Genomic DNA, 27,253 nt, shown 5'->3' on the forward strand with positions numbered 1-27,253 from the left:
TCCAGGTTGAAATGTGCGTCAATCACGTGATGGGACGACTCTCCCCTCGCACTCTCATAGATGCCGCCCAATCTGCCACCCCCTCATCGTCTCGTCTGTTGTCTAGGACTGGGCCTTGTTTTGTTAATTTTAATACTTGTACTTTTTATCGTCTGAGCATTCCTGGCCGAATTAAGCCATTTGTTAGCTGTATCTGTGGCTCTTAGGCTTTCGATACGCAGGTCACAGGTCACAGCACATCACAGTTATTTTCGTGCAAATGGCATATTTTTTATGGCTTGTCGCCTGGCGTCTTGTTTCTCGTGTTGTAATTAGACAAAATTGTTGACTCCGCCCATGAGGCCCCCCAACCGAAACCCAACCCTGCCCTGCCCTGCCCTGCCCATTTCACAATTGCTCACTCAGTCTTTAATACCCACTCATGGCCTCATGGCCTCGTGGCGGACTCCTGGTGGTGTCAGTGGCAGTGCCACAACCGCTCGAAGGTGTGTTTGACACTTGGCGTGTCAGGCAAGCGAAAATATTGTTCCCCTTCCCTTTGACAGCCTTTGGGGCATAGGGGGCTTTGGGGGTGATCTTCGGGTGGGGGATGTGGCAGCAGTTCTCGGAGCTTGTACAGTTGTTGCTATTTGTTTTATGCAGAAGACTACTCAAACATAATTGCAAATAAAATAGAGGTGGAACTGCAGGGGAAATTGTACAATTGCAGAGCTCTTCTGATGGACTCTGGCGGCAACCACTTCGACGAACGATTGATAACCTCTGACCGCAGCAGCAGTGATGCGAATGAGAGACCGAAAAGTCCTGATAAAGCGACACTCACATTATATGTGTATATATATTATTTCTGGCATTTTTTCGCCCGATTTTTGGTCTACTTTAAATTGGTTTATCGCAAAATTGAATTGCATTTGAGGTGAGCGCCGGGCAGGTCCACACGCACCGGCACCGGCACACGCACATTTTGGTAAATTTGACACAGGAATTGAATTATCTGCATGCCGTGGACCACAAAATTGTATAAATAAATATTAGTCAATTTTGTATTTCATACATGCGCACGCATAATTTGCAAAATTGTGTGCCACTCGAACGGGCCGAGTCTGGGTCAGAAGGACAACCCATTTGTATGGAATTCAAACGGACATAAAAATATTACCACCATGCGAATGTGGGAAATGCACTTTAAGCGGCTTTAATTTCCAAGAATCCAATTAGAAAGGAGCCCCCGCTGCTCCACGCCATTCATGGCCATAGATCAGATGCTCTTTCAGCAAAGCCTTCACTTGCAAGCCGCTCGCTCCCATATGAATGGGCCAATAACAAAGGCCTAATCCAGGAAGAGCCGCCGCACGGCCTTCTGGCATGCTTCGGCCATTGTCAATGGCCCATAATAGAGGAGACGCTCATCGATGAGGCGGCAGCAATGCCAACTTGCAAACTATTTGAATAATTGATATTAATCGTTGCCAAGAGCTGTCAAAATTAATTTGTGATGTGTTTTCGGAGCGGTATTATTGATGATGATTGTGGGCCGGGCCAGAAGCTCTAATGAATGCAGAGGGCTAATGGAAGTGGCGTTCCACGCTGAGTGGTTGCGTCTAGTTTTCCATCTTCCATCGGGCATCTTTCATCTCGCATCTGCCATCTGCCATCTTCCATCCAAGGGTTTAATTACACTCCGACTCGGGGAAATTGACTTCCTCGGACGTGGCAAACTTTATTGTCTTCTTCTCGAAGGAAATCGCTTAATATGTATTAACATTTATTGCTTCGGCAAGAGCTGCTGCTGCTGCTGGGCGTGCGGGAAAACGAGAAAAAACGTTGCCCGACCGGAAATTGCCAAATACTGATACTTCCGCCGGAAATAAGTTCAATTCTTGTTGTTCTCTCGCCAGCTCGACGAGGCGCTGGTTAGGGACAGGAACAGGAGGCTGTTGCCTCCTGCCACCAAGTAAATTAAGTTAAAGTTCCCTATCGGTCCATCGAACATGAATGACAACAAAGCCTGACGGGCGCCTCTCCCTCTCCCTAAGAGGCTGCCTCTGCTATCACCAGAAACACATTTCACACCCGTCTCGTTTAGGCGGCTTAATTGCTGCCCCGAACTTTACAGCACTTTGCACAATAAACAGATCATAATCTGTCGGCTAAAACTATCAATTTCCAAGGAGCCAAGCCAGGGCGAATGTCCCGTCCCCATGGGGGATAGAGAGTGAGCCACAAATCCCCTACTTCTCTGCTTGAAAGGCAGTCAAAAAAAAAGGAAAGAAACTAAAAACAAATGAAAATGCTTTACAGCATAAAAACAACGTCGGGACTCGGGAGAAGGTCGTGGAGGGGGACTCTGGGATGCTGTGAAAGACAGCAGACGACGGCAACGATGTGTTAACATTGGGAGAAAGATGTCGGGTGACAATGAAGACTGCCGAACATCTTTCGATAGGTTCTGTGAGGGTGTGGGTGGGGGTAAGGGGTGGGGGAGGGTGTGTCCTCCCAGCATCGGTCCTTATAGATTTACGCACACTTAAGCAGCGTTTACTCAGACTTCTCCAGCTTCAAATAGTCGTATAAATTGTTCGGCAGGCACAACTCTAGTCCTGGCTTTGTTTCTAGTTTCAGTTTGTCTTTCTTTTAGTCCAACTTTGGACAGAGAGACACAGAGAGAGAGAGAGAGAGATATGGAGACATGTGGTGGGAGGCACTTCCGGGGCGTGAATGAAGTGCCATGTTCTCACGCTTACGCACTTCCCTTACGAGTGCCTGCCGGCCCAGCCCAGCCCAGCCCGGCCCGGCCCACATGTCGTATGAGTTTTATGTCCCTCTGTTTATATGACTGTCGTCTCTGAACGCGCTCAATCGTTTCTCAGACACATTTATTTGCCTTGCCTTGCCTTGCTACTGTTTGTCGCTGTTGTTCCTCTTCTGTTAGTTTGACAAATAAAATTAGTGCTATAAACATTTGTGAGCCAATGTGTCTCTGTTTTCCACCCAGCAGTTCCACCACTGGGGGAGCCGTTCAACCTGCCATATGGCTATCAAGTGGATATTTTGCCAGGTACTAGTAGAGAATCATTCTCCTAAAGGAGAATACTATGGGCTATAGCTGTTGGCCCCTTTTCGGCCACACCACTGCCTCAATTCGCAGCTCTTTGCCACTTTACAAGTTCTTTTTGTGTCGCCACTGTTTCGGAGGGACTTTATTGCCACTGCAAATGCGCTGATATCCAGCTCGAGCACCAGCTCCAGCTCCAGCTTCAGCTCTGAACTTGTATCCCATTTCCGGCAGACGACTCGGATGTTTGTTTTAGCGGCGGCATTCCACTGTACTGCATCTCTATTGGAGTACCCAGACCCACCGCACAGTCTCTGCCACTCGATATACAGTCATTCGAGCTGAAAGAAATATGTATTCAATTTATTTTATATGGGGCGGCATATCGAAACAAATGCATTTTGCGCACAAACAGCCGTCGGGCAGCATAAAGTATAACAAAAGATGCTCAAAGGTAAACACATTGATAAACAGACAATAAGCTGGGGACGGAAAAGGAAAGAGAGAATGAAACAGCGGATACCCTCGGAAGATACACAATTCTGCAGAGATTAGATTAGAGTCTTTAAATCATCATCTAAGGAGACAAATTGTATTTCTGCTGCTGTGATTGGTTTTGTTAGTTCTTCGTTGATCTGTTATTGTTAGGATTTAGGTTACTTGTAGCAGGGTGGATAGAAGTGAAGATGTTTGATTCCATACATATATTCGCTATAATTCACTATATACAAATATTTTCCTTCCTTATATTTCTTTCCTGCGTAAATATTACTGCCTTTAAACCTAAGTTAGTTGGTGTGGATCGTGGCAGCGCTAACAGTGCGCTGTAACCGAGAGCGGCTACAGGCTGTTAAAGGTGAGTGGTAACGGCTGTTAACACCACTGTTACTGTGTTCGATCTGCTGCCCTGAGCGATAACACAGGCTGTTAAAGGTGAGCGGTAACGGCTGTTAACCTGGGCGCTAACTGTGCGCTGTAACCGAGAGCGCCTACAGGCTGTTAAAGGTGAGCGGTAACAGGCTGTTAACCTGGGCTGTTAGCACCACTGTTAATCTATTCCAGGGACTTCCCTGAACAGGGGGAATCGATTCCTTATCTATTTTGATGGTTTCCAATACACCCCGTATACCCTGTGTAAATTCTCGTGTGGGCTTCTGTCAAGGCCCTATTCTGGAGCCCTGCTAGGCGGCTTTTAATGGGCTTTTTGGGGCTGCTTGTGGTTCCCGTTGCCGGCATTTTGGGGCAACTGCTGATAGAGGCCATTAAAAGTGTTGTCGGCCCACGTTTACCCAGATAGGTATATGTCCATATATTATGTGAGTGAATTTGTGTATTTAATAAACATAATTATATAATTTCAATTTAAGCAGAAGCCTGTGGAAGCAGCCAGGCACATAATTATAATTCGCCATTGGACAGCCACTAAATTTCAGAACTCTCGCATAGAAAACACACACACGCAGAGAGAAACAAATTGCTGCAAATAAATTGTATTATTATCGCAATTGAATTGAATTTGCGATAAAAACACACACAAAATATAATTCGCATGTTGCACATGACCACAGGAGCGGCCGGGCATCGATAGGGATATGGTGTGTTGGTCGTGGCTCTGGTACGGCAAATCTCAGACGGCGCGGGGATCTGCCACATGTTTCTGTGTGTTGTAATCCCTGCCAAAGCGATTATAGTTTTTGTTTCAATTTTGAATGGAGGAGACAGCAGCAGCAGCACCCCACATTCCGCAGTACTTCCAAAACGATGCATTTTAATTGGATGCCGATGCCGATGCCAATGCCGCTGCCGCTGCCGCCACATGCCACACACACACACACATTTGTGAGGCGAGGCGATTAGCGTCCAATGGAGTCCACAGTTACTTTATTTCCCATTGAAATGCAAATTTTTTCTGGTCAGCGGCCGGGCGGCGGGGGGCCGATAACAATGGTTTAGGCGCCCAGGCATTCGGCCGCTAATTTCCCCGGCAATGCGGAGGTGGCCCCGCCGCAGCCGCTGATAACTGCTAACCTGGTCCTGATTTGTTTCCCATAATTGTTATTTATTTTACTTTTTGCCCAATGGCAGGCAAATTTGTTTTATAATTTGTCGCTGCTGGCGGGCCATGAATTCCGTTTCGAGATAAACTTGTGCGAGTGTGTGGTCGGTCGCCGGCAAATTGGTCTAGTTTATGGGATTTCGAGAGTGAGATATGTCGGCCAATTTAAAAGCTAATTACTTGAAGCTCGACGAGTAGTATTCCTGTGTAAATATTTGACCGCTCATTAGAGAGGGCGCACTGTCTCTCATTTATTCCACTCTCTATCCCCTCCCTCTCTGGCTCACCCGCATTCGTGCAAAAAGTGAGCGGCCCATGCCCATCCAGTGCTCAGCATCACTTGAGTTCAATTAAAACCGCACTCGTAGTTGTTTGCTCAACAAACACACACACACACACACACACAAGCTCCTCCATTTTGCAAAACAGCCCGGACAACGGAGCAGGCCCCCGTCTCCGCAGCACCTACTCGTACGCACCTTTTGGCCATTATGCGAAATGAACTTTGTGCGAGTCAAAGGCTTCGAGGTTCAGTGCAGCGTGGCCATTGCCGGGCAGCATTGTTTAACAATTAACCGCAAATTGAATGCAATTAAATAAATAACGGTGTTGAACCTTTGTGCAAACGTTTGTAGGCCGTGAAGAGTCCGTGTAGTCGTCGCCGTAGCCGTGCCCCATGCCCATCGCTTGGCCAGAGGCAAACGGTAAGCAAACACACACACACATAGGTAGGGAGGAACAGGCTACGCGTATGTGCGTTGTACAAATGAAATGAAATATTACGTATACGTCACGTCGGTCCATTGGCCAGCAAACAAACACACACCAGCACACAATGGCTGAACGGCTGAAGTAGCAGTTGCCTGCTGTGCTGTGCCACTGCTATTTGTTGAAGTTATTGTTGTAGTCGATCCGCTGCCCCACCTGCCCCCCTGCCCCATGCCGTTGCAAGTGGCAACCAGTGTAAAACAATTTATTGGAACTACAGCCAGCGAGAGGAACAAGAGAAGTGTTGCTGGAGCTCGGCCAATTAATTGCAGCAGCCACTCCACGACCCAACCCCACACACACACACACACACACACACACACACACACAAGTCCCAGCTCAAGCACTCTTAGAGCACATAAATGAGTAGTTAAAAGATTGCCACACTCACACACCCCCACACACCCACTCTCACAAACTCTCTCTGCATTGATTGATGGATTTGCTTTGTTCCCATTTTGAGGCCGAGAGCCAATTGGCAAAAGTTACTCAAAAAACCGTTCAGACTGGTGCGGCGGCTAGGCATTTGCCCCATTTGACACTTTTATTGAGCTGTTTTGTTTTGTCGTCTGGCGGTGGTGGTGGGGGGAGAGGGGAAAAAAATTCAATTTACTCTTACGGACGGATCGACTGGTACATGTACTACGAGTACACGCAATCTAAAACTTGTATAACAACGATACAGAACACAGAGACACCGAACCATTGCTTGCGTTTCAATTTCGCCCTAGGAACCATTGATTGTCTATTTGCCAGGACCGCAGTCGCAGTCGCAGCCGCAGCCGCAAAAAAACTACCGTTTGTCTGACGCCACAGCAAACAGGACTAACCGCGAGGCGGCGCGCGACGAGGCGAGTACACGGGCATGAAACACGAAACGCAAATGTTAGATGTCAGTAAGACATGCAAAGAATGTCACACATTGCGGCGTGTCTGACAGGGCTGACGATGGTGATGACGATGATGGCCACGGTATGGATAATGCAGCAGCGACCCCTAACCCCCGCACTGATTGCTCCGCTTTTTCATTCGAATCTCGGAAGCCCCATGCCACCAGGTGGGTGCTGTTATGACTATTTATTGGCCTGGTGTTTGACAAAATTGTATAGCCCGGCTCTGGAGTTGTCTGCTGATGGAAATTGAAAATCGGCAGAGTGGCAAAGAGCGATGGCAACCAGGAACACAATTGAATTGCTGGCCAGCCATTAGGCCACATGGCACCTTCAAAAGAGCGACACATATGAGGACCCACTATTTCGGGGGGCACGAGAATTTGAATAAAGTTGTGCCCGCACTCGAACCTGCCTGCGACAGATTCCTTTGAACTGTCAGCATTGGCCATTTCAAGTCTTTTGTTCGGTTCCAGGTATGCCTTTTCTTTTTCTCTTTTTCGGTTCTTTTTTTTTTTGTTTGTTTCACTCATTCGAAACTTTTGAGTTTCGGCAAACAAGAAGTCAAATTGAAAAGTTTTTATTTTGTCAAAAAACAAAAAAAAAACCAGACAAAAAGGCAAAATTAGAAGCCGCGACGGGCAAAAGTGAAACAAAGTTGGGGGCAAACGCAAGCCAATTGCCATTTTCCGAGCTGTGTAGAACAAATAGCGGCTGAAACTTGGCTTGGGGGGGGATGGGGGTGGATAGGGGGACACAGGCACATAACGCATAAAGTTAAAGCTGACAACTCTCGTGCTCTCTTTTGAGTTTCAATTTAAATTTTATTCGCGAACAAAGTTTTTTATTCCCCCTGCCAGAGGCCAAATTGGTACAAAATTTGCATGGATTGGAGACTCGAGAACGAGTGCATTATCGCATTAATTGGGAAATATATACATACTTCGAGGTATGTCCTTCAGAACCCACAGCCAATCCCCGGGCAGGGCGGATCAACATTATTTGCAGCTTTGGCGAAACGAAATAAAAAATGAGAGCCCGACGGACGCAGATAAACTGCAGAAAGGGAGGTAATTATTATTCTTAATTATCCATGGATGGGTTGGCGTTGGCCATGGCCAGGGCCAAGGAAGCAGCTTAGCCAGTGCCTTGCCTTCTCTTGCCCTGCCTTGCCTTGCCCTGCCTTGCCTTGCCTTGCCTTGCCCTGCCTTGTACCGTCATTGTCAGCCCGTTTGGTCCAAGGCAATTATGCAAACGGAGGAGCCACACAACAGATAGACGGAGCAAAATCTTTGCTTCTCTGAGCCGAGCCCCGGCTCCATTCCGGTTTTGTGTTCCGGCTTAGCGGCCGCTCGTTAATTGTAATTGAAGTTTGTAATTAAAAAGTTTATTCGAAGCGTGGAGTCATTAAAACGAAATGATTTCCAGCTAATACTCGTACTACAACTACTGCTGGTGCCTTCCAGGTGGCCCTGGCCCGGCAATCGGACATTAATTTTGATTTAAATGGTGTGTAAACGCTTTAAACTTTTGAGATTTGTGCGGCTGTCCCCTGGCCGCAATTGAGTTATTGGCCTCATTAGCGCCCGGCTTTTTGCTTACCGAAAGCGGAACTTGTGCGACTAATTATAGCCCTCAGACTTCAAGCCTTACTCGAGCGGGACAGGACAGTAGAGGACAGCCACCTTGTCAAGCAATCAAAGTGGGTAAACACTCCACTCACCCACTAACGGGTGGGGGCGCACACATACACAAAAACGAGGAGCAAACGACCTCAACCTAATCATGAATAATGTGCCACATATTCACACAATAAAATCAGGAGAAAAGGCAACACAAATATCATGACAAGCAGGACCCCTGCCTAGCGATCCTATCATCCAGAATGTGGCACAGGCCACGCCCGTGAGAGGGTGGCAGATGGGGCCATGGGGTGGTGTCTGTGTGTGTGAGGGGGCGTATTAAATATGCGTGTCATGTCCATTTATTTGGTTTTGTTGTCACCTTCGGCCATGTTGACTTTTCAATCTCGCCAACGATTGGGGTTTCAGCAATCTGTTTAATGCTGAAAAACATATTCGGGAGGGACATCTTCACTCACCGGCTGATGAGACTTGATTGAATGGGCCCAGACTATGGCCAGACACAGCCGCACTCCAGGGATAGGCGCATCATCATCTTGCATGTAATTTCTCCCGCTCGTATAAGCAAATATTTTGTACTCTCAGTCGGCGGCTTAATCAGCATTTGTCAAATGAAAAACCTTTCACCAGAAAGAAGTGTCGAGCAGCAGCAGCCCCAAACATGACACTGACATTGCCGAGGCAGGCAAATGGAGTCGAGTCTACGCCTTTTGGCTTTCTCTCTGTCTCTGTATCTGTCTCTTGTCTGTGTGTGTGTGTGTGTGTGTGTGTCTGCGGATGGCTGCCTTGGCTCCTTAACAATGACACCAAAAATGCCTGGCATTATGCGGGCTGGTGGCTGCATTGAGTCTAACGTCAACTGTTTCTGTTGACAAATTTGAGCAAAAAGTAAAAATGTTCCAGCTCCCTCCCAGACACGGACGGAGTCATGCCACAAACGACTTTGTGTGTGTGCACGGGAGTTGGGGAGGAGTGGGAGCGGAAATGTGAAAGCGAGGGGCCACGGGCACCCACCTGAGTTGGCAAACACACAAAGGCTCGAGTGCGGGTCGAGTGCTTTTCCCGAATGCGAAGCTGGCAAATTTCCATAAATCATATTAACCCACATTTGGCATTACCTTTCGCTCTTTTACTCCCTTTCTTCTTCTAACCCTTTCTTTCTTTGTTTTCCCAAAAGTTTACATTTTGCACATTTGGCATAGTTTTGTACAGGGTTTTCCTCTCACTCCTGCCTGCAGCCTGCACTTAGGATTTTCACTTGAAGACGAGACTGAAGGCTGCTCAGAGAAGGCTCTTAATGAATATCGAACATTTCAAACATGGCGTTCCCAAAAGTCTTGTAAATAATTCAGTCTAAGTGTATAATCGTGTATTCGGGCCCAGGTGGGAATCATTCAATTTTTGTGTAGCATTGGAGCCACATGCATTTTTTATTCTAATTACAACAGAAAACAAAATGCCAAAAGCCCCACCAAGGAACACATTCGCCTTTCCACCTTAGACGGCGACGAAGACGGCCCTCATTGTGGGGCAATAAATCATTTTTATTGTTTGCACTTAAAATACCATTGTGTTGCAATAAAATCGCAGGAGGAAAGCCCGAGCTACGTTTGCTACGTTTTTGGGCGTAGGGCGTAGCCCGAAAATGGAGTAGAACTCAGAACCTGCCTGACCTCGTACTGAAGGACAGGCAGCCTAATTGATTCGGGGCAATCGGTGGGGATGGGTATGGGGATGGGGATGGTCATGGGTATGGGCATGGGATGTCTCTCTAAGCTGAGGCTGTGGTCATTACTTTTAATTTTCATTCGGAGATACTTTTGTGGTCGACGGGGCACACTGGCACTTGCCTGCCTTCTGAGTAATTATGCAATCACTTTTTGGCGTGGCCGGATTGCATGTACGTTTATTCCGGGTCTACAACTAAACCGCTCTAGCATGTCCTCGTCCGGGACGGGACTTTTCAGCCATCAACCATCCAACATCCCACGTCCCACATCCTACAATCCTCTTTCCGGAATTCTGGCATTACAAATCGCTGGCATAAGCGAGGTAATGCTTTGCTATTTGTACAAAATGCTAATTTGATTAATTTCCATTTCATTTTTATGAGTCCGCGCTTGTTTTGCGTCACATTAAATCCATTTTTCAACAGACTCGCGTGCCGACTGTACCTGCCTCCCGGCAAGCACCCAAGTAACAGCCGACTCACATCTCCCACAGTTGCACAGCCCCACGTAGGGGTCTAAGGCCAGCTCCCAATTAGGATAATCGGTGCCGGGAAATGTTAATTTAAATGTGAATGATTGTGGCTGCCTTCACTCGTGCTTCGGCTTCAGCTTTGGCTTTGACTTTGTCGCTGACTGACTCCAGCTTTGGCTTTGACTCTGACTCTGGGCTGACTGTTGCTCTGACGTGTCGCCGGGGCAGCAGTTGCGTGCGAGAGTCGTGACAGGAGTACATGTGTTTGGGGCGTGGGATCGGTGGCTACCTATCGAAGGCCCGGCGACAGACTGCGCTTGTGTAAGCATAATTCCGAATAGGATTCTCACGTGACAAGCCGCCTTGCATGAGAGGGCAATTATTGAGCAAAGTTTGTTTTATTTTGTAGTACTATATTTCCATAGACCCTTAGGCATTTCCAACGACGAACAGGTGCCATGGTCCAGATTAGGTATCTTCGAGTTGAGCCTTCTGCTCCTCGGTCAGTGCCATCACTATCGATACAGTACATATATGTATATATATAGATGTGCCATACGCTAGATCTGACATTTGTGTGTCTCTTGAGGGTCTAGCTTATAAAAGGATTGGTGTTCAAAAAGTATCACATTCTGCATGCACAGGTTTTGGTTTTTGGTTTCTGTGTTTCGAAGACATGACTTCACAGTGGAATAATTGTCCATTAGGGTATTCAAGGTGCGAATATATATATTTTGTACTTATACTCCTAAAATCTAATCGCATATACATAAAAACACATTGATACAAAAACCATATCATATGTATATTGCACTGAAAGTTGTTATTGTGCAATATTATATATGTCATCCATGATTATGGGCATTAAGGACCTATAAATTGGTATCAAATGGGTCTACACAGCTTGTAGTAATCATTTGGCCATTCGGAGACAGAACCTGCAAGTACATACATATGTGTGTTAGAATTTTTATTTTCTTTGCATTCGCATCAGAAAACAAGAAATGGACAAATGATTTCAAGTATGACAAAGCTGGGTCTGAAAACCCTGTGAACCCTGTTGAAAGTTAATTGAAAACCGATGATCCCAGATAATGAATTGTTTATTCCTTCTGCAAGCATATTTCATGATATATTTGCCAGGAGGCCTTAACCTTCACTTTGCCGTGTCCGAAGTACGACGTTCGTGCTTCGCAGGTGCATACATTACCGACTCCGACTTCCCTACTGCACCATGCTTGACCTCATCGGCTTTGACCGAGTAAGTATTCCTTTGTTCTTCTTTTGTTTTTTATTCCCTCCAACTCTATTGGCCGAGACCCTCTCTGGCAATCCTCTTGCCCCGCCAGGTAAAGTTATTAGGTTATTATTTATTAATTTACTTTATTTAACTCTTCCTTTCATTTAAGCAGGTCGCCTCCTCCAGTGGCCAGCAATACCTCTTGCGTGCCCGCGGACACCGATGTGCCCACCATCGTTTATGAGGAGGGTCTTCACTCTTCTGTTCTTCCGGTTCATATGAGCGAGTGTGCTCTCGTTGATGGCTGTCCACTGCAGACGCCTGACCGGCTGACATCACGAACTACATAGCCATATCCATGGCCATGAGGCCACTGCTGTTTCCCTGAGTCGACAATGTGGCGTCCCGTCCGCTGCAGCCGGGAAAAAGGATCGACGGCGGAATTGTTGGTTCACGTCCTCGGGAAAGCAGCCCCCTATTCATACGCCACCGCTTCAAGCGCTGGGCTTCAGCTTCGAAACACGTAAGTGATTCAGTATATAATTGTGGATTTATTTTAAAATAAATATTCCTTCACCGAGGACTTACATATGTACCCTATGCTTTGCCGCAAAACGATTCGTATCCGATTTCCCCCGGCCAGATGGAGTCCTTAGAATTATGCCAGCCAGACAGAATCGTATCCCAGCAGGACAGCAACGCACTCCTTGCAAGATCCGAACCTAACAGGCCGACGTTTTCCTTCGACCTGGCCATCGACAACAAGGACTTTGTATATGGCAACCAAAGGAGGGACTACGCGGGACTACTACTAGATTCTAGATTCATCAAGTTGTTGTTAGAAGTCTTTGGATGGCTATATCTCAGACAAACACGAACAAATCTGTGAAGGACCAATTCTCTCAGGACCGCAAGGATCCAGACTGTCGAACGGCATCGAAATCTCGACTTCGAAAATGAGGCCGATTTTTGGCAAATTTAATGATGATTTTTTGCGAAAATCGGGAAAAATTTTATGTCCTATTGTCCGGCGGCAGTCGACTGGCAGGACTCTCCCGATCACGGAGAGACATGCCACGCCCAGATCGGTCCATAAATAGTCGAGATACAGCCAAAGATAATAAGTGAAAATCGGCCAATTTGGTTGCAAGTTGAGGATTATTGTTGCACCACAACAAAAATCGTTGGGGAAAGTTAGTTTTTCTAATTTTAGATGTGTAACAATAAAAAACAAACAAAAAAAATCCTATCAAGGATCCAAAATATTTTTCCCAATCAAACATTTCAGTATTTATTTTTTTATTTTATTATTCGACAATGGAATTAAAATAATCCTTAACTAACTTATTTCTATCTTAAATAATAATAATAAAAAACAAAAAATTACAAAATCATATATGAAATAGCTGGTCCGGTGGAGATCAACCACAAAGGGTGCATGGGTCCTTAGGCTCCTTGCAGGCGTACTCAAGCCAATCCTACTAATCAGGTCGGTGCAATCGCTGTTGTCCACTAAGAATTTATAGATAAAGATCTGAGCAGCAAGAGTCTTTCCATCCTAGAGGGAGGAGAGATACACGAGGCGAAACCTGCGGACTTTCTGGATGCCAGGATGGGCTACAGCTTAAAAACGCGTAAGTAAATCAGTATATAATTTTGGACATATTTTAAAATATATCTTCCTTCACAGAGGACTTATGTACCCCACGCTTTCCCTCAAACCGAGTCGTATCCGATTTGACCCCGCCACACGGAGTCCTATCCAAGAATTAACGAGGCGCATTCGGGACAGACCGAGTCCTAACTCAGCCAGACAGAAGCATATCCCAGCAGGACAGAAGCGCACCCCTTGCAATATCGGAACCTAACAAGCCATCGTCATCCTTCGACCTGGCCACCGACAACAAGGGTTCTGTCTATGGCATCCAAAGGAGGGGCTACGCGGACTACTAGACTCTAAAAAGATCTCGTTGTTTTTAGATTTAAGGATATACATATAAGGATGTAGATAGTAGATACAAATGCTTTCCACGTGTTCATTTATTTACACTATGATAAGTTTCAATGAATAAAACGATTAGAAAATCATCCTTGCTGTGTCCTGTATGGGGGTAGCTATCCTGCTTACAAAAAGGGGTGGCAGGTTCAGATCCGTTCACTAATAGCGGAGAAAAATAAATATTTTTGATTGGGGAAAATGTCCTTGATCCTTGATAAGGACTCCAATAAATCAAGGACATTTTTCGATCACAGGAAGACGTCGGACTCCTAGATCGGCCCACAAATAGCCGAGAAAACTGCATATCTGCGTTTAGGGTTGTTGGGGAGTCCTTACCGAAGGATTAAGGACATGTTTCTTATCACGGCGGGCCATGGCGCGTCCCGATCGGGCCACAAATAATAGAGAAAACAAGATATATATGTCCGGAGAAAATATCATTGATCCTGGGTCCTGGATAAGGACTCCATCAAGTCAGGGACAGTTTTCCGAACACAGGAAGCCGTCGCGCGTCCCTATCGTGCTTCAAATAACGGAGAAATCAACAAAAGTTGTTGCTGTCAATTGTTTTACAACAAATTGTTGTTGTTGTACAACAACAACACTCAAGTTGCGACCGCTCAAATGGCCAAAATCGAGAATTTTAAAACTGGGATACCAGGCGAACAGAAATCAGCAGCAAGCAACTTTTGCGATTGCAGAAAAAAATCGTTGCATACTTTTGGGGCCGAAAAATTAAACGAAAAAATGAAATTTCAAAAAAATAAACCAGCGACCTTCTGCTGATTTCTGTTCGCCTGGTATCCCAAATCTGAAAATCGAAAAATCTCGGTTTTGAGCGCCACCAAATTGGAAATTGATGTTGTTGTAATAACTGGATGTGGTTGTTGTAATTTCTTGTTTATGGAATAAATCCACCATTTGTTATGCGATCGGAACGCGCGACGGCTTCCTGTGCTCGTAATAGCTTCCTTGTTCTAATACAGTCCTTTTCAAGGACCCAGGATCGAGGATATTTTCTCCGGACATATATATCTTGTTTTCTCTATTATTTGTGGCCCGATCGGGACGCGCCATGGCCCGCCGTGATAAGAAAAATGTCCTTAATCCTTGGGTAAGGACTCCCCAACAACCCTAAACGCAGATATGCAGTTTTCTCGGCTATTTGTGGGCCGATCTAGGAGTCCGACGTCTTCCTGTGATCGAAAAATGTCCTTGATTTATTGGAGTCCTTATCAAGGATCAAGGACATTTTCCCCAATCAAAAATATTTATTTTTCTCCGCTATTAGTGAACCGATCTGAACCTGCCACCCCTTTTTGTAAGCAGGATAGCTACCCCCATACAGGACACAGCAAGGATTATTTTTCAATCGTTTTATTCATCGCAACTTAGCATAGTGTAAATAAATGAACACGTGGAAAGCATTTGTATCTACTATCTACATCCTTATTTGTATATCCTTAAATCTAACAACAACGAGATCTATTTAGAGTCTAGTAGTCCGCGTAGCGCCTCCTTTGGATGCCATAGACAGAACCCTTGTTGTCGATGGCCAGGTCGAAGGATGACGATGGCTTGTTAGGTTTCGATATTGCTTGGGGTGCGCTTCTGTCCTGCTGGGATATGCTTATGTCTGGCTGGGTTAGGACTCGGTCTGACCCGAATGCGCCTCGCTAATGCTTGGATAGGACTCCGTGTGGCGGGGTCAAATCGGATACGACTCGGTTTGAGGTAAAGCGTGGCTTACATAAGTCCTCTGTGAAGGAAGATATATTTTAAAATATGTCCAAAATTATATACTGATTTACTTACGCGTTTTTAAGCTGTAGCCCATCCTGGCATCCAGAAAGTCCGCAGGTTTCGCCTCGTGCATCTCTCCTCCCTCTAGGATGGAAGGACTCTTGCTGCTCAGATCTTTATCTATAAATTCTTACTGGACAACAGCGATTGCACCGACCTGATTAGTAGGATTGGCTTGAGTACGCCTGCAAGGAGCCTAAGGACCCATGCACCCTTTGTGGTTGATCTCCACCGGACCAGCTATTTCATATATGATTTTGTAATTTTTTGTTTTTTTTTTTATTATTATTTAAGATATAAATAAGTTAGTTAAGGATTATTTTAATTCCTTTGTCGAATAATAAAAGAAATATATTAATACTGAAATGTTTGATTGGGAAAAATATTTTGGATCCTTGATAGGAGCTCCGTTAGGTCGGGTCGATCACAGGAAGCCATCACACTGATCTGGCCAGAAATAGCGGAGAAAACAATCAAGCAAAACTGGCTTGTTGTAGTCTGTTGCTGTTTTTTATTGTTCTACATCTAAAATTAGAAAAACCCAATTTTCTCCATCGATTTTTGTTGTTGTGCAACAACAATCCTCAACTTGCAACCAAAATGACCGATTTTCACTCATTATTTTTGGCTGTATCTCGACTATTTATGGACCGATCTGGGCGTGGCATGCCTTTCCGTGATCGGGAGAGTCCTGCCAGTCGACTGCCGCCAGAAGAAAGGACATAAATTTTCTCACGATTTTCGCAAAAAATCATGATGGTTACATCATTAAATTTGCCAAAAATCGGCCTGATTTTCGAAGTCGAGATTTTGATGCCGTTCGACAGTCTGGATCCTCGCGGTCCTGGGAGACTAGGTCCTTCACCGATCTGGCCCTATTTGTCTGAGATGTAGCCTTCCAAAGATTGGGATTTGCGAGTAATTAAAATACTGGTTTCTTCTGTATGTTATAGCTCTGCTATACGGAAGCCGATCTGGACGTGGCATATCTCTCCGTGATTGGGAGAGTCCTGCCAATCGATTTTGAGGCATATTGTTGTACAACAACAAAAATAAGCGCCCGATCTAGGCGTGCGATGGCTTCCTGTGTTCAGAATAGCTTCCTTGATCTAATGCATTTCTTACCAGGGACCAAGGATCAAGGATATTTGCTCCAGGGGGGCCTGCTGGAATTATTTCCCGTGGGCGTGAATCAACAGAGTAATAGGCTTTACGTGCGTCCTTCGTTCCTGTTACATTTTCTTTGAATTGGTTCTACAAATGGTTTTAACTGTCCAAGAATCAAGTAGATTTTCATAACTTACAATTACAGGTCACATGGGTCACTGACTAGAGTATCGGTTGAGGGAAGATATCGTATCGGGGTATCGTTAAGGGGACTACGGGATGGGCTTGGGTGAGGGTTAGGGTTAGGGTACTCATGTTCTAAAGGACTGCTTAACAACTGCTCATAATTAAAGAGCTTCTTGCCGCCAGATTGGGAGATGGGGATGCCTTTCCCTCCCTGTTCTGTGAACCGGACCCCCTTTCGGCTGGCAATCTTATCGCTTGGCTAACGAACTAACGCCATTAGCCAACGCGGGCTGTTGCGACAACGACAACGACAACGAACAATGCGGTAATAAAAAAGGCCAACAACCGACCATTAACCAGGCAGTAGAACAGCGGCGGAGGGGGTACGCCGGCGTGGGTGAGTGGCGGTGGTAAGGGGGAGGTGAAGCCTAATGAAATTCCATAGAACCATGTTCTCGCCTGATAAGCAGCCATTGGTCAATTGGCCCAGCTCTCGGCAGCAGCAGGCTGGACGGCATGCAACATACGACGAAATGTGCACCACACAGGCGATGCCGCGGAAGCGAGCGTGACGCAGCGCGAGGGAAAGCCGAACTCTGCCCACATGAAATATGAACTAGAGAGAGCCCTGAAGGGGACCTACCGACTATAAGATACCCACAGCCAGTTTGTAGAAAATGTAGAGCTCTCAACAGTCGAAGCCTTCCTTCTCTCGTACAAGTACAGGGTACAAAAGCTGCAAAAGTATAAAGTCAATGTCATTTGCAATGCAGCGCCGTAAATTATTTTACATGGCCGAGTTAATGCCGTGCAGTAGCGAGAGAGACGGCGACGGCGACGGCGACAGAGAGAAGCTTTAACAAAGCCCGAGGCAGACGAACTAAGCTTTACTTTAACGGGGGGAGGGGGGGAGCAGAGGTTCGTCCAGAAGCTCCTGTAGCGGCGGCAGATTGCAGTACGACTTCCACACTGCTGCAGCCAGCCTCAACTTTCTGGCATTTATCTTTATGAAAAGAAATCGCTCAACGCCCGGCACACGGCACACGGCAGACGGCAGACGGCACACGGCATTCAGCACTCGACGCTCAGCCCTGGGGGGCGTCATTGTTTCTATCCCAGAGACGGGATGGATGGCAGCCAGCCACCGCAAAGCAGTGTTTCCGTGGCATATTCCTGCGCTGAATTTCATGCAACGATTGCCAGAACAGAACAGAGCAGGGCAGAGCGGAAGCAGAGGAGAGCGAAGCTGAACCGAGCAGAGCAGAGCAGAGCGGGACAGAGCAGAGCGAAGCACAGCAGGGCACACCAGAACGGGACAGAGCAGAGCAGAGGAGAGCAGAGCAGAGCAGAGCGGGACAGAGCAGGGCAGAGCGAAGCAGAGCAGAGCACAGCAGAGCGGGACAGAGCAGAGCAGAACCGCGGAGAGCAGAGCGGAGCAGAGCTTCTTCTTCGTTCGGGCTTTGTGTATGCAAACAAAGTACGAGATAAACTTTTGTTCTGCCTGAACTTTGTCGCGCTTTGGTGTCGCCGCTGTTGCTGTTTTCGCATTATAATTTCAGCCTGCCCGCGCCCGCGCCCCGGCCCCCTCCCACCCCAGCACAGTGCTTTATGAAAATGAGTTAAACATAATACGAATCTCTCTCTGGGGCAAGTTTTGAAAATTGTTTTTAAATTTCGCCATCGTCATCGCCGTCTCCATTTCCATCTCCACTGCCACGACTTCGGTTTCCGTTTCGGTGACACGCGCAACAAAAATTGACAATGGCTGGAACAATATGTCATTAGAATATAAATTGAAATTGACGGCATAACTTGTTTGCTTTTGGATGGTTTTTCTTTTTGGGCTAACGGAGGTCCCCGGCACGCAGTCGTCAGTCGACAGCCACTGGAACTGTCATTGGTTTTGCATGTTGCAAGTTGATTAAAAAACTACATGCTCCACTCACGTGCCACACGCAGGCCAAGGCGAAAATTATACGGCTCGGATGCCACAACAGAACAGGATTCGTCGTTGGGGGCGGAGGGTGTCGGCCTTAGACATACTTTTCCAATTTACCCCTCGCACCGCACAGCAGCAGCAGCAGCACTCGGTGGGGCAGGGCAGGCTGTGCGAAATGAGCCACTCAAAGCAATCAGGCAGACACATGCCCGCTCCATCGAACAACTCAGCCACCCCCAGCTCCACCCAGCACTCGGCGAAGAGGCCCATCCTGGAATCCTCACCAGCCATCAGCGCCATGAATTATGCAAATCTCTTGTGGCCAACTCAACAGAGAAATGGAAGTGGCAGCCACAGCCAGAGAAAAAAAAAAATCAAACAAAATCGATTGATGTACAAATTTTTCTTAGCATCCGCAAATAATTTTCTCCAAAGGAGATCCTGCCTGCCTGGCCGCCCGCCTGCCTTTTGATTTGTGCGGCAATGACAGGCGTGGAGGCCCCACAGCTACGGCTGTTGCTATTTTTTGTTGTTGTTGGCGGCGGCCTACTCCTAAATTATGTAGATTTGTTTTAGCATAATGCTCGTGTGCGAGTGTGTGCTATGGCGCTGTGTATCCGTGTATCTCCGAGTGGTTCGAGAGCGATTTTTCCGTTTTAAACCGCCATTAAGCTGCCCTCCATAAATATCAGACGACCAGCCCCGCCCCCCCCTTAAAGCAGGGCGACTCAGGAATTATGTAAATTTGTTTGGTCACAGCCCCCGTCACCCGTCTCCCGTCTCTGGGCCCCATTTCATTGAGTTATTGTGCGTTGGCCAGGCAACGCATCCTGGCTGGCTCCTCTCTTGCGGTGCCCTTTGCCTTTGCCTTTTGTTTTGTCCGCACAACATATGAAATTCCTTCCCTTTTGTCTCTGTCTTTGTTAATTTAATTCGCTCGCATTCTCCACACAAAAATGGTATCGGACGGGGACAACTTTTCCATTGGCAATGGCCAGAAACTTACATTTTAGCAATAGCTTTTGCGAGAAATCAAATCAGTTGAAAATTAATTTAATTCGCACTCGAACGGCAAAGTTTCGCCACGCCCCCACTGCCCCCTCACCGCCCACCTTCTTGGCTCCATGTAGCTTTATGATTTGCCTGGAAAAAAATCACTGAAAATACTGGAGCTGCAAAATTTTAATTATAAAAGTTTGAATCTTGCTCGCCTTGACGCCTGCTTGCCTGACTGACTCGTCCTGTCTGCGAAGGATTGGCAGGGTGGGGCAGCTCTGCACTTTGCCGATTCCACCAATATTAATTATGATTTCATTTTCGTTAGTTAACAGTTTCTTTTGGCAGCAGTTTTTTTATTGCTTCTGCCTCAACTGATGCCGGATCCATTTGAAATGAATACCAATTGCATTCGGTTCCATGTGCAACAGAGGCGCCGGAAAAGTTTCCTTGTGGCGCAACTTAATTAATTTTACATTGCTTCGAGTAGGAGTTCGAGCACGGGGCTGGCCTGGCCTGGCCTGGCCTGGCTGTCGGAAAAGTGTTCAGATGATAAACGAGCTAATTAATATGCGCCAAAAACTTGTCCCAGGGCCCCCACCGAGCTTCCCTCTCCGTAATGCAAATAGCTGGCAATAGTCGCTTGTGGCTTTCCAATTATGCGATATGATTTGCACAAAATTTCCAGTGGACGGGGCAGGACAGGGCAGGACCCACCACAGGAGTGCTCCTTGGGGCAGGCCAGTTCAACGACACAAATTTCATTAAAATTCATGTGAAATATATTGAGACTTGCATGCATAATGGTCACTAAGTTTGTGCCTGCCACTCCCACACGACGCATTGCTTTCTTGCAACATGCAAATACCATCAGGAGCGGCAGTGGCAACTTGTAACTGGCAACGGCATCCGGGGGCATCCGCTTCGTTCCGTTCCGTTCCGTTCTAAATGCAACTTGCATTGGTAGAAAATTTTTGCCTGGCTTCCGTCTCCGCCTCCGCCGCCGCCCCCAACGTTGATGCCACTCGACGCTGTATAAAAACGCAGCTCAAGGAGTTTTGTGCGCCCCATGAAATTTCATGCATAAACTTTTACGAAATGCAAAAGTTTTAATAATTTAAGCCGGGCACGTATGCCGCCTGTCCCAATGTCCTGCGAGTCCTGCGAGTCCTCTGTGTCCCTGGTCCACTGGTCAGCTGGCAAGAAGAGCTTAGAAGTGCTCGAGGTAATGTCCTTAGTTCGAACGATGAAAAAATATTGGAAAAACGTCCCTGAGCAGGTCCTAAGCAGGTCCTGAGCAGGTCCTGGGCAGGTCCTTGGGCCTGGACGCGAGTGCCATTGACGATTATATATTAAAAACGTTCTCTCTGGTAAATTGTTGAGAAAGTTTCCCGGTCCGGCAATTGCAACATTTACCCCCCCCCTACTTGGGACCCCGTCGAATGTGGAGTGGAAATGAAACCAATTTGGAGCCGAGTTTAGTTTTACATCTAATGCTTTATTTTAATTTGTTGAATATTTGAGGGTTTTCTTATGCGCTTTAATCATACAATTAGCATCGTAGTTGTAGTTGTAGTACTAAGTAGTTAGTAATTAATGAACTCTCCGTTAAGGAACAGGCTCCCCAGAAGGCGCCCTGTTCTTGCTCTCTAAATCTTTGCTCTTGTCTGTGTATCTATGTGAGTGTGGGACTCGTACATTGTATCTGTGGTAATGGTAATGGTTAATCCTTTCTTCTGGCTATGTTTAGGTACACACACACATACACATTTATGTAGATAAATTGTAACGCTTTGGTTTTTTTTTTGGGGGGGTGGGTGTTGGGGGGTGGCAGGCTAGAATGTACAGGTGCATAAGCTGATAAAATGCTTGCTCAATAAGTATTCCTCATGTATTTACAGGGCCTGCTCTGCTGTCACGAGTCACAAATATTCCAAAAATTCACATTCAAATACGAGTATTCTATGGTAAATTCTATTGTATTTACGGGGGAGCAAAGTATTAGCCTAGTTTTTTAGTTTTGGTGGTACAACATTGTATTTTTCTTTTTGGGTTTTTTGTTTGCTTAAGTTCTAGTTTACATCGAAAAAACACTCTATTTGTTGCCAATCTTCTGTGTGTTTTGCTGGCTTACTGGTGCACTTACAGGCTAAAATACAGGCAAAAATGAACAACAAACACAGGACTTGTGGGGGCGGGGGGGGCCATGTGTTCGAGTGAGTATTCCGATATTTATTATTTATGCTTTAAATAATATCACTATATAATGTTTTGCTTAACTTTACATACACGTTTCTTTATGCAGAGTAAAATGTAGTTCATTCACATTCAGATATCTAATGCTCTTAATATTTACATGACCTATTTTCGATTGGCTTACGTGGCTATAATGGCTATCATGGGGGGGCTTTTTGCCTTCTTGACTCGCATTTTCCTTTGCTCCATTTCCCATTTTCCTTTGCCATATAATGTACGAGTATGTGTGCTAATTAAATCGTGGACAAAACTCTTTTCAAAATAGTATTTACATGTGGGTTTATTTTTGGTTTCCTTTTCTTTGGGTTCTTGCTCTTTGGTTAGCTTGCTGTAGTTGTTGTGGGGGCGGGGAGGGGAATACCATTAGCGGGTTAGTCAATCCAAAAAGATGTACAAATTCCAACCAAAATCAAGTCATTCTCTGGCCTCTGCCCCGTTTGTGGCATTGCGTTGCTATTTTGCTCTGCGGTCGCTTAGCCCAGGCCCAGGCCCAGTCGACGCCTATCGTACTGACAATTACTCAAGGCCAGGGCCAGCAGCAGGGCCATGTGCAGGAGCAGGCACTGGGGCAGTGGGCCTTGTAGGCTGCTGATGGCTCCGCTGTTGCTGCGCGACTTGGAGCTGGCCACCACCTCGGCGTCCTCGGGGGCAATGTCCAGGCTGTTGCTGGCCACGATAAATTGAAATATATCGCTGACCTGCAATGGATGGGGGGGGTCAAAGTGCAAGAAAAGCGTCGTCAGTCGTTCAGTACACAAAATCAAGATTAAGTAGCCGCCCCGTGGCGTCCAATTTAGACAGAGTGTCGAACTGTGTCCGGGGTGTGGGCGTGTGGGCGTTTGGGACTCACCTCGTTCCAGCCGTAGCGGTTCTTGGCCTGCACAATCGCCTCGTAGTAAGCCCCAGGATACAGATTCTTAATGGTGTAGGACATGATGTGTGTCAGGGGTTCCGAGGCCGGCCGGTGTTCGGGTGTGAGTATAAAGTCGTGCCACCTGCCCGGCTGCTGGAAGGTATCGTTCATCTATACGGGATGGAAAACGAGAGAAGGAGACAAGGAGAGAAGCAAATTAAGTGTCAGACTCTACCATTCGACAGTTTTCCTTTGATTCCTTAATTAATTTCATGTCCTGCCGCAGAAACCCGACTACAGGCTTCCCCCCCCTGCCCCTGCCTGGCGAACCAATGACCCATCTCGTTGCTCCTTGCAGTTATGACAGGGACATCATCAATTAAGCATCGACCTGCCACGCCCTCCACTCCAATATCCAGCCATAATTGCACTTCAGGGCTGCCGAGCAAGAGTACGAGGGCGGGGCGGGGTGGGGCGGGGCGGGGCCGGTGGATGACATTCATCGCCAAGAGCGCGTAAGTGAAAAATCTCATTAAATTTGTTGCGGCTCATGAAGCCACCTCCCCTCCGCCCCCAGCTCCATTGCTACCGTTGTAGCCACAAGTTGCAATTAAGCGACATTTTTCGTTGATATTAAAAATCACTTTTGTCTGTGGGCCGCCACCCAAAGGCAGATGCTGCTTTTGAATGTGCCTCCGACTGTGCCTTCGACTCTGCCTTCGACTCTGTCCCCGCCCCCGCCTCCCTTTTTCTTTATTTCCCTCATAATTGCCGCCATTTGCTTCTATTTCCATGGGTTCCCGAGACATTTCATCGCACAGAATATTATTTTAATCACGTGCTTCATTAGTGCACCGCAACCATGTGGCAGGGCATCAGGTTACCTGCCCCGCCCCGTCCCGCCCCTCCCTGCCACATCTGCGGCATTGTCTAGATGTGAGACGGGCTTGGATTTTTGTGCATATTTCACGGTTAATTAATTGATATTGTATCCGCACTTACCAGCACACGACGGTAGAGCAGACGCACCTCCTCCAGCGGCGGGTAGCTATCGATTTTCCATGTCAGATTGTAGCTGTCCGGCGAGCGGCCCCACTTGGGCGAGTAGAACTCGGCGGGTCCGGGGCGGCCCGACAGCTCCATGTACTTGCGGGAACGTCCCAAAGAGTTGTCGGCCACGCAGCTGAAAGGGGGAGGAACGGGAATTCGAGTTAGGAGGAGTACCAGTAGTGAGTAAAAAAAAAAAAAACTAATTTCCTTTTAATTCTGCATTACCCATACGCCCTGTGGAACATCGATCTGTGGGGCTGTGCGGCAAGTCGACTCAACTAATCCCAACACGTCGACACGTCGTGTGCACAAAAGCCACTCACTGTGGGTGGGCCCAGGTGGAGGGGGTGGCAGGGGGGGGCAACCCCCCACTAAAACTTTGTGCATGAAATGTTGTGTCAACATGGCGAAACTTCCGCTTCTTTAATATGTTTCAGACAGATTGACATTGATGTGGAAAACTTGTTTGTCCGCAAAATGGACGCCCAGACCCAGGGAGTGACAGAGGGGGGGGGGACAATTCCCCCTTGGCTGGACGTGGGTCTGTGAAGCATATAGCAAATAAAGCAACGGACTGATTCCAGTCAACGGAGGGAACTTTGAACCGCTCAGTGGCTCTCGGTGGCTGCCAGAAAGTGAAATAAGTTGTAGCAAAAGTTACCAAATTGACTAAATCAACGCTCTGGCTCAGGCTCTGTGTGTGGGCACGCCCCTCTACTCCCTCTCTTTCCTTGAGTGGCACTCACCTGTAGTTGCCAAAGTCCTCCTGCTGGATGTGGCGTATGGTGAGTGTGTGTCGATTGCCTCTGGTGTTCATGATTCGTCTATCGGTCGTTTGTATCGGAAATGAGTTCTGGTACCAGGATACCTGCAGCAGTACGAAGGACAACTAATAAATTTAGCTCCAAATTCGACCCACAAGAAACGAAAAATGGCATTAATTTGCCACAGCAAAAAGAAAGCCCAGCACAAAACATGACAGAAACAGAACAGAACGGGATGGGATACGAGAAAGGATAACGAAAAAAAACGCCAGAAAAAAAAGGTGACCTGAAAACAAAGTTCTTGCATAAAACGGGCAAGGGTGGGGCTACAGTGGGGGACTGGGGGGGGTAATCGTAATAATCTAAAAATCCACGAAAATAACAAAAACTATCTGCTGGATACAATGGGAACGGAATGGAATGCATTCAAAGAGCCAACAAACCGTTGCGACTGGATCAGCGTAGACAATGCAAACGAGTTTCGCCTCGAAGCCCTCGCCCGAGTGTATCCAGGACTTTTCCACTTGTATATCCGGTGGATCTGTGCGGCACAGACAAAGGCATCCGTCGGAGAGGCAGAGAGAGAAAGAGAGAAAAGAATTTAGCACATGAAAGCGGCAATCTGATTACAGTCAAAAATCAATTTATATACAGTCGCTAAGACTCGCTGCTTTGTGTGGCATGCATCTCGGTAGCTGTGCCTTTTGCTGCCACTGATTTACGAGACATAAGGGACCTTCCGCCATGATTGATGGGTGGCAGGATACTTACAGAGCACATCCAGACGCATGTCGACGGTGACTGGATCGCCCACGCCGTTGTCGGCGGTGCACTGATAGACGCCCGCCTGCTGGCGCTCCAGCTTCTCCAGCGTCAGGATGGGGCCGTCGCCGATACGGGCCGTCGACTTGTTAGCGCCGCTCTGGAAAAGGAGGCGGAGAGAGAGTAGAAAAGATTTAGTCACAACAAGTAAGAGAAGAGAAAAAGGACGCTCCCCCAATGCACAGGGCGGTGGCAGGGGCAAAGGGCAGAGGTGGAAGGGCGGTGCTGTGTAGCCAAAAGTCAAGTTGCGCTCAAATATTGGATGTGGAGCATGCAAAACTGGTTGTAAACACAGCCATCGAGGAGGGGAGGGGACTGTGTCCCAATAGCAGAGCGTCTTTTCTTTGGCAACCGACTTGCTGTGCCCCCAAGGGTGGCACGTGTCAACCTGAACACACGCTCGGGCTCTGACAGCAGCAGCGGAAGCGCCAGAACTCGAGGATAGATTGAAACGGAACGGAATGGAAAATGAAATGACATACAACTTGGCAGTGTCTTTGGGGCGGGGAATCCCCTGCCTGCATGCAGACAAACAAATCGAACGGAAATGTCAAATGCGCCAAAGTGCAGTAATGCAAACGGAACTCTTACCGAAATGAAGATACGACTCCGACTCCCCCCCCTCTCCCATGTGGAGTGCCTGCTACGACACTTGCTTTATTGAAAGTTTGACCTGCCCTCCGTTTCGGTTTCCGCAAAGGTTCGATCTGTTGAAGTGACACTGACAGGGACACTGGGTCACTTTCTGTTTGCCAGTGGCCTGGGAACTGGGTCCTGCGACTGGTCCTGGCTCTGGCTCTGTCTCTGTCTCTGGTCCTGGTCCTGGTCCTGCCTCTGTCTCTGTCTCTGGCCCTGTCTCTGGTCCTGTCTCTGGCTCTGTCTCTGTCCCTGCCTCTGTCTCTGGGTCTATAAATCGCATTAATTACAATTTGACTGCAGGTTCGAGTCGAGTATTCGGTCTGGTCCCGGCTTGTTTGCATACTGTGTGGCATTGACAGTGATTTAGTGTGTATCCCTCATGTTGGCACCCAAATGATTCCGAATGAATGCCAGAATCAGACCCTGTTGCCCTGTGTTGATGGACTCCTCGAAAATTAGCAGCGAAAACTAATTGCCAGCTCGCATTGGCATTTGCAAGTCATACAAGTCCCCCCCCGGACTCCCTCCTGCAACCATTTTGACCCACTTTGAATGGCTGGCAAATATGTGATCCCTTTGTGGGCTCATGCGTAAAATTATGTGTTTGTTGAATTCATAATTGCCTCCCATTACGGCCGCATGCCACATGCTGCCAAACAATTTATCATTTCACTTTGTGCCGCCCTGGGAATGGAATGTTTCAGAGATGTGGCATCATACTTTCACTCCCCGATTTTCTTCCTAGAAAAAGGCATTTTCTCAGTCCAAGAAGTCGCTGTTTAAACACAGTCTGGGGGGCGATTAAAGCCCTTAAAAATACCATTGAAAGTGAAAGGTGAAAGTAGTACAACCCACCTTTTTGGTCCAGTAGATGGTGGGCACCGGATTGCCAGATCCCTTGCACTCCAGGGTGATGGGTCCGCCCTTGCGGGCCTGCAGCTGGCCGGATGTGGGTATGGCTCGAACGCTGGGCGGCACTGGAGGG

The 27,253-nt window shown here is 47.2% G+C and overlaps 1 protein-coding gene across 1 annotated transcript in view; it reads right to left on the reverse strand.

The window, feature by feature from the left end:
• Nucleotides 1-21,361: 21,361 nt before the first annotated feature.
• The window catches only part of LOC108157125 (neuronal growth regulator 1), a 49,715-nt gene continuing 43,823 nt past the window's right edge, over nucleotides 21,362-27,253 (reverse strand). Inside the window, exons 5-11 of the mRNA XM_017289017.2 lie at nucleotides 27,124-27,245; nucleotides 25,579-25,729; nucleotides 25,251-25,348; nucleotides 24,790-24,911; nucleotides 23,996-24,176; nucleotides 22,991-23,164; nucleotides 21,362-22,838 (exon numbers count right to left, since the gene is read on the reverse strand). Of these exons, the coding sequence (XP_017144506.1) occupies nucleotides 22,614-22,838; nucleotides 22,991-23,164; nucleotides 23,996-24,176; nucleotides 24,790-24,911; nucleotides 25,251-25,348; nucleotides 25,579-25,729; nucleotides 27,124-27,245 (1,073 nt within the window). The 3' untranslated portion in view covers nucleotides 21,362-22,613. The remainder of the gene's footprint in view (nucleotides 22,839-22,990; nucleotides 23,165-23,995; nucleotides 24,177-24,789; nucleotides 24,912-25,250; nucleotides 25,349-25,578; nucleotides 25,730-27,123; nucleotides 27,246-27,253) is intronic.

This window comes from Drosophila miranda, chromosome 2 (assembly GCF_003369915.1).
Source record: "Drosophila miranda strain MSH22 chromosome 2, D.miranda_PacBio2.1, whole genome shotgun sequence".
Lineage (NCBI taxonomy): Eukaryota > Metazoa > Arthropoda > Insecta > Diptera > Drosophilidae > Drosophila > Drosophila miranda.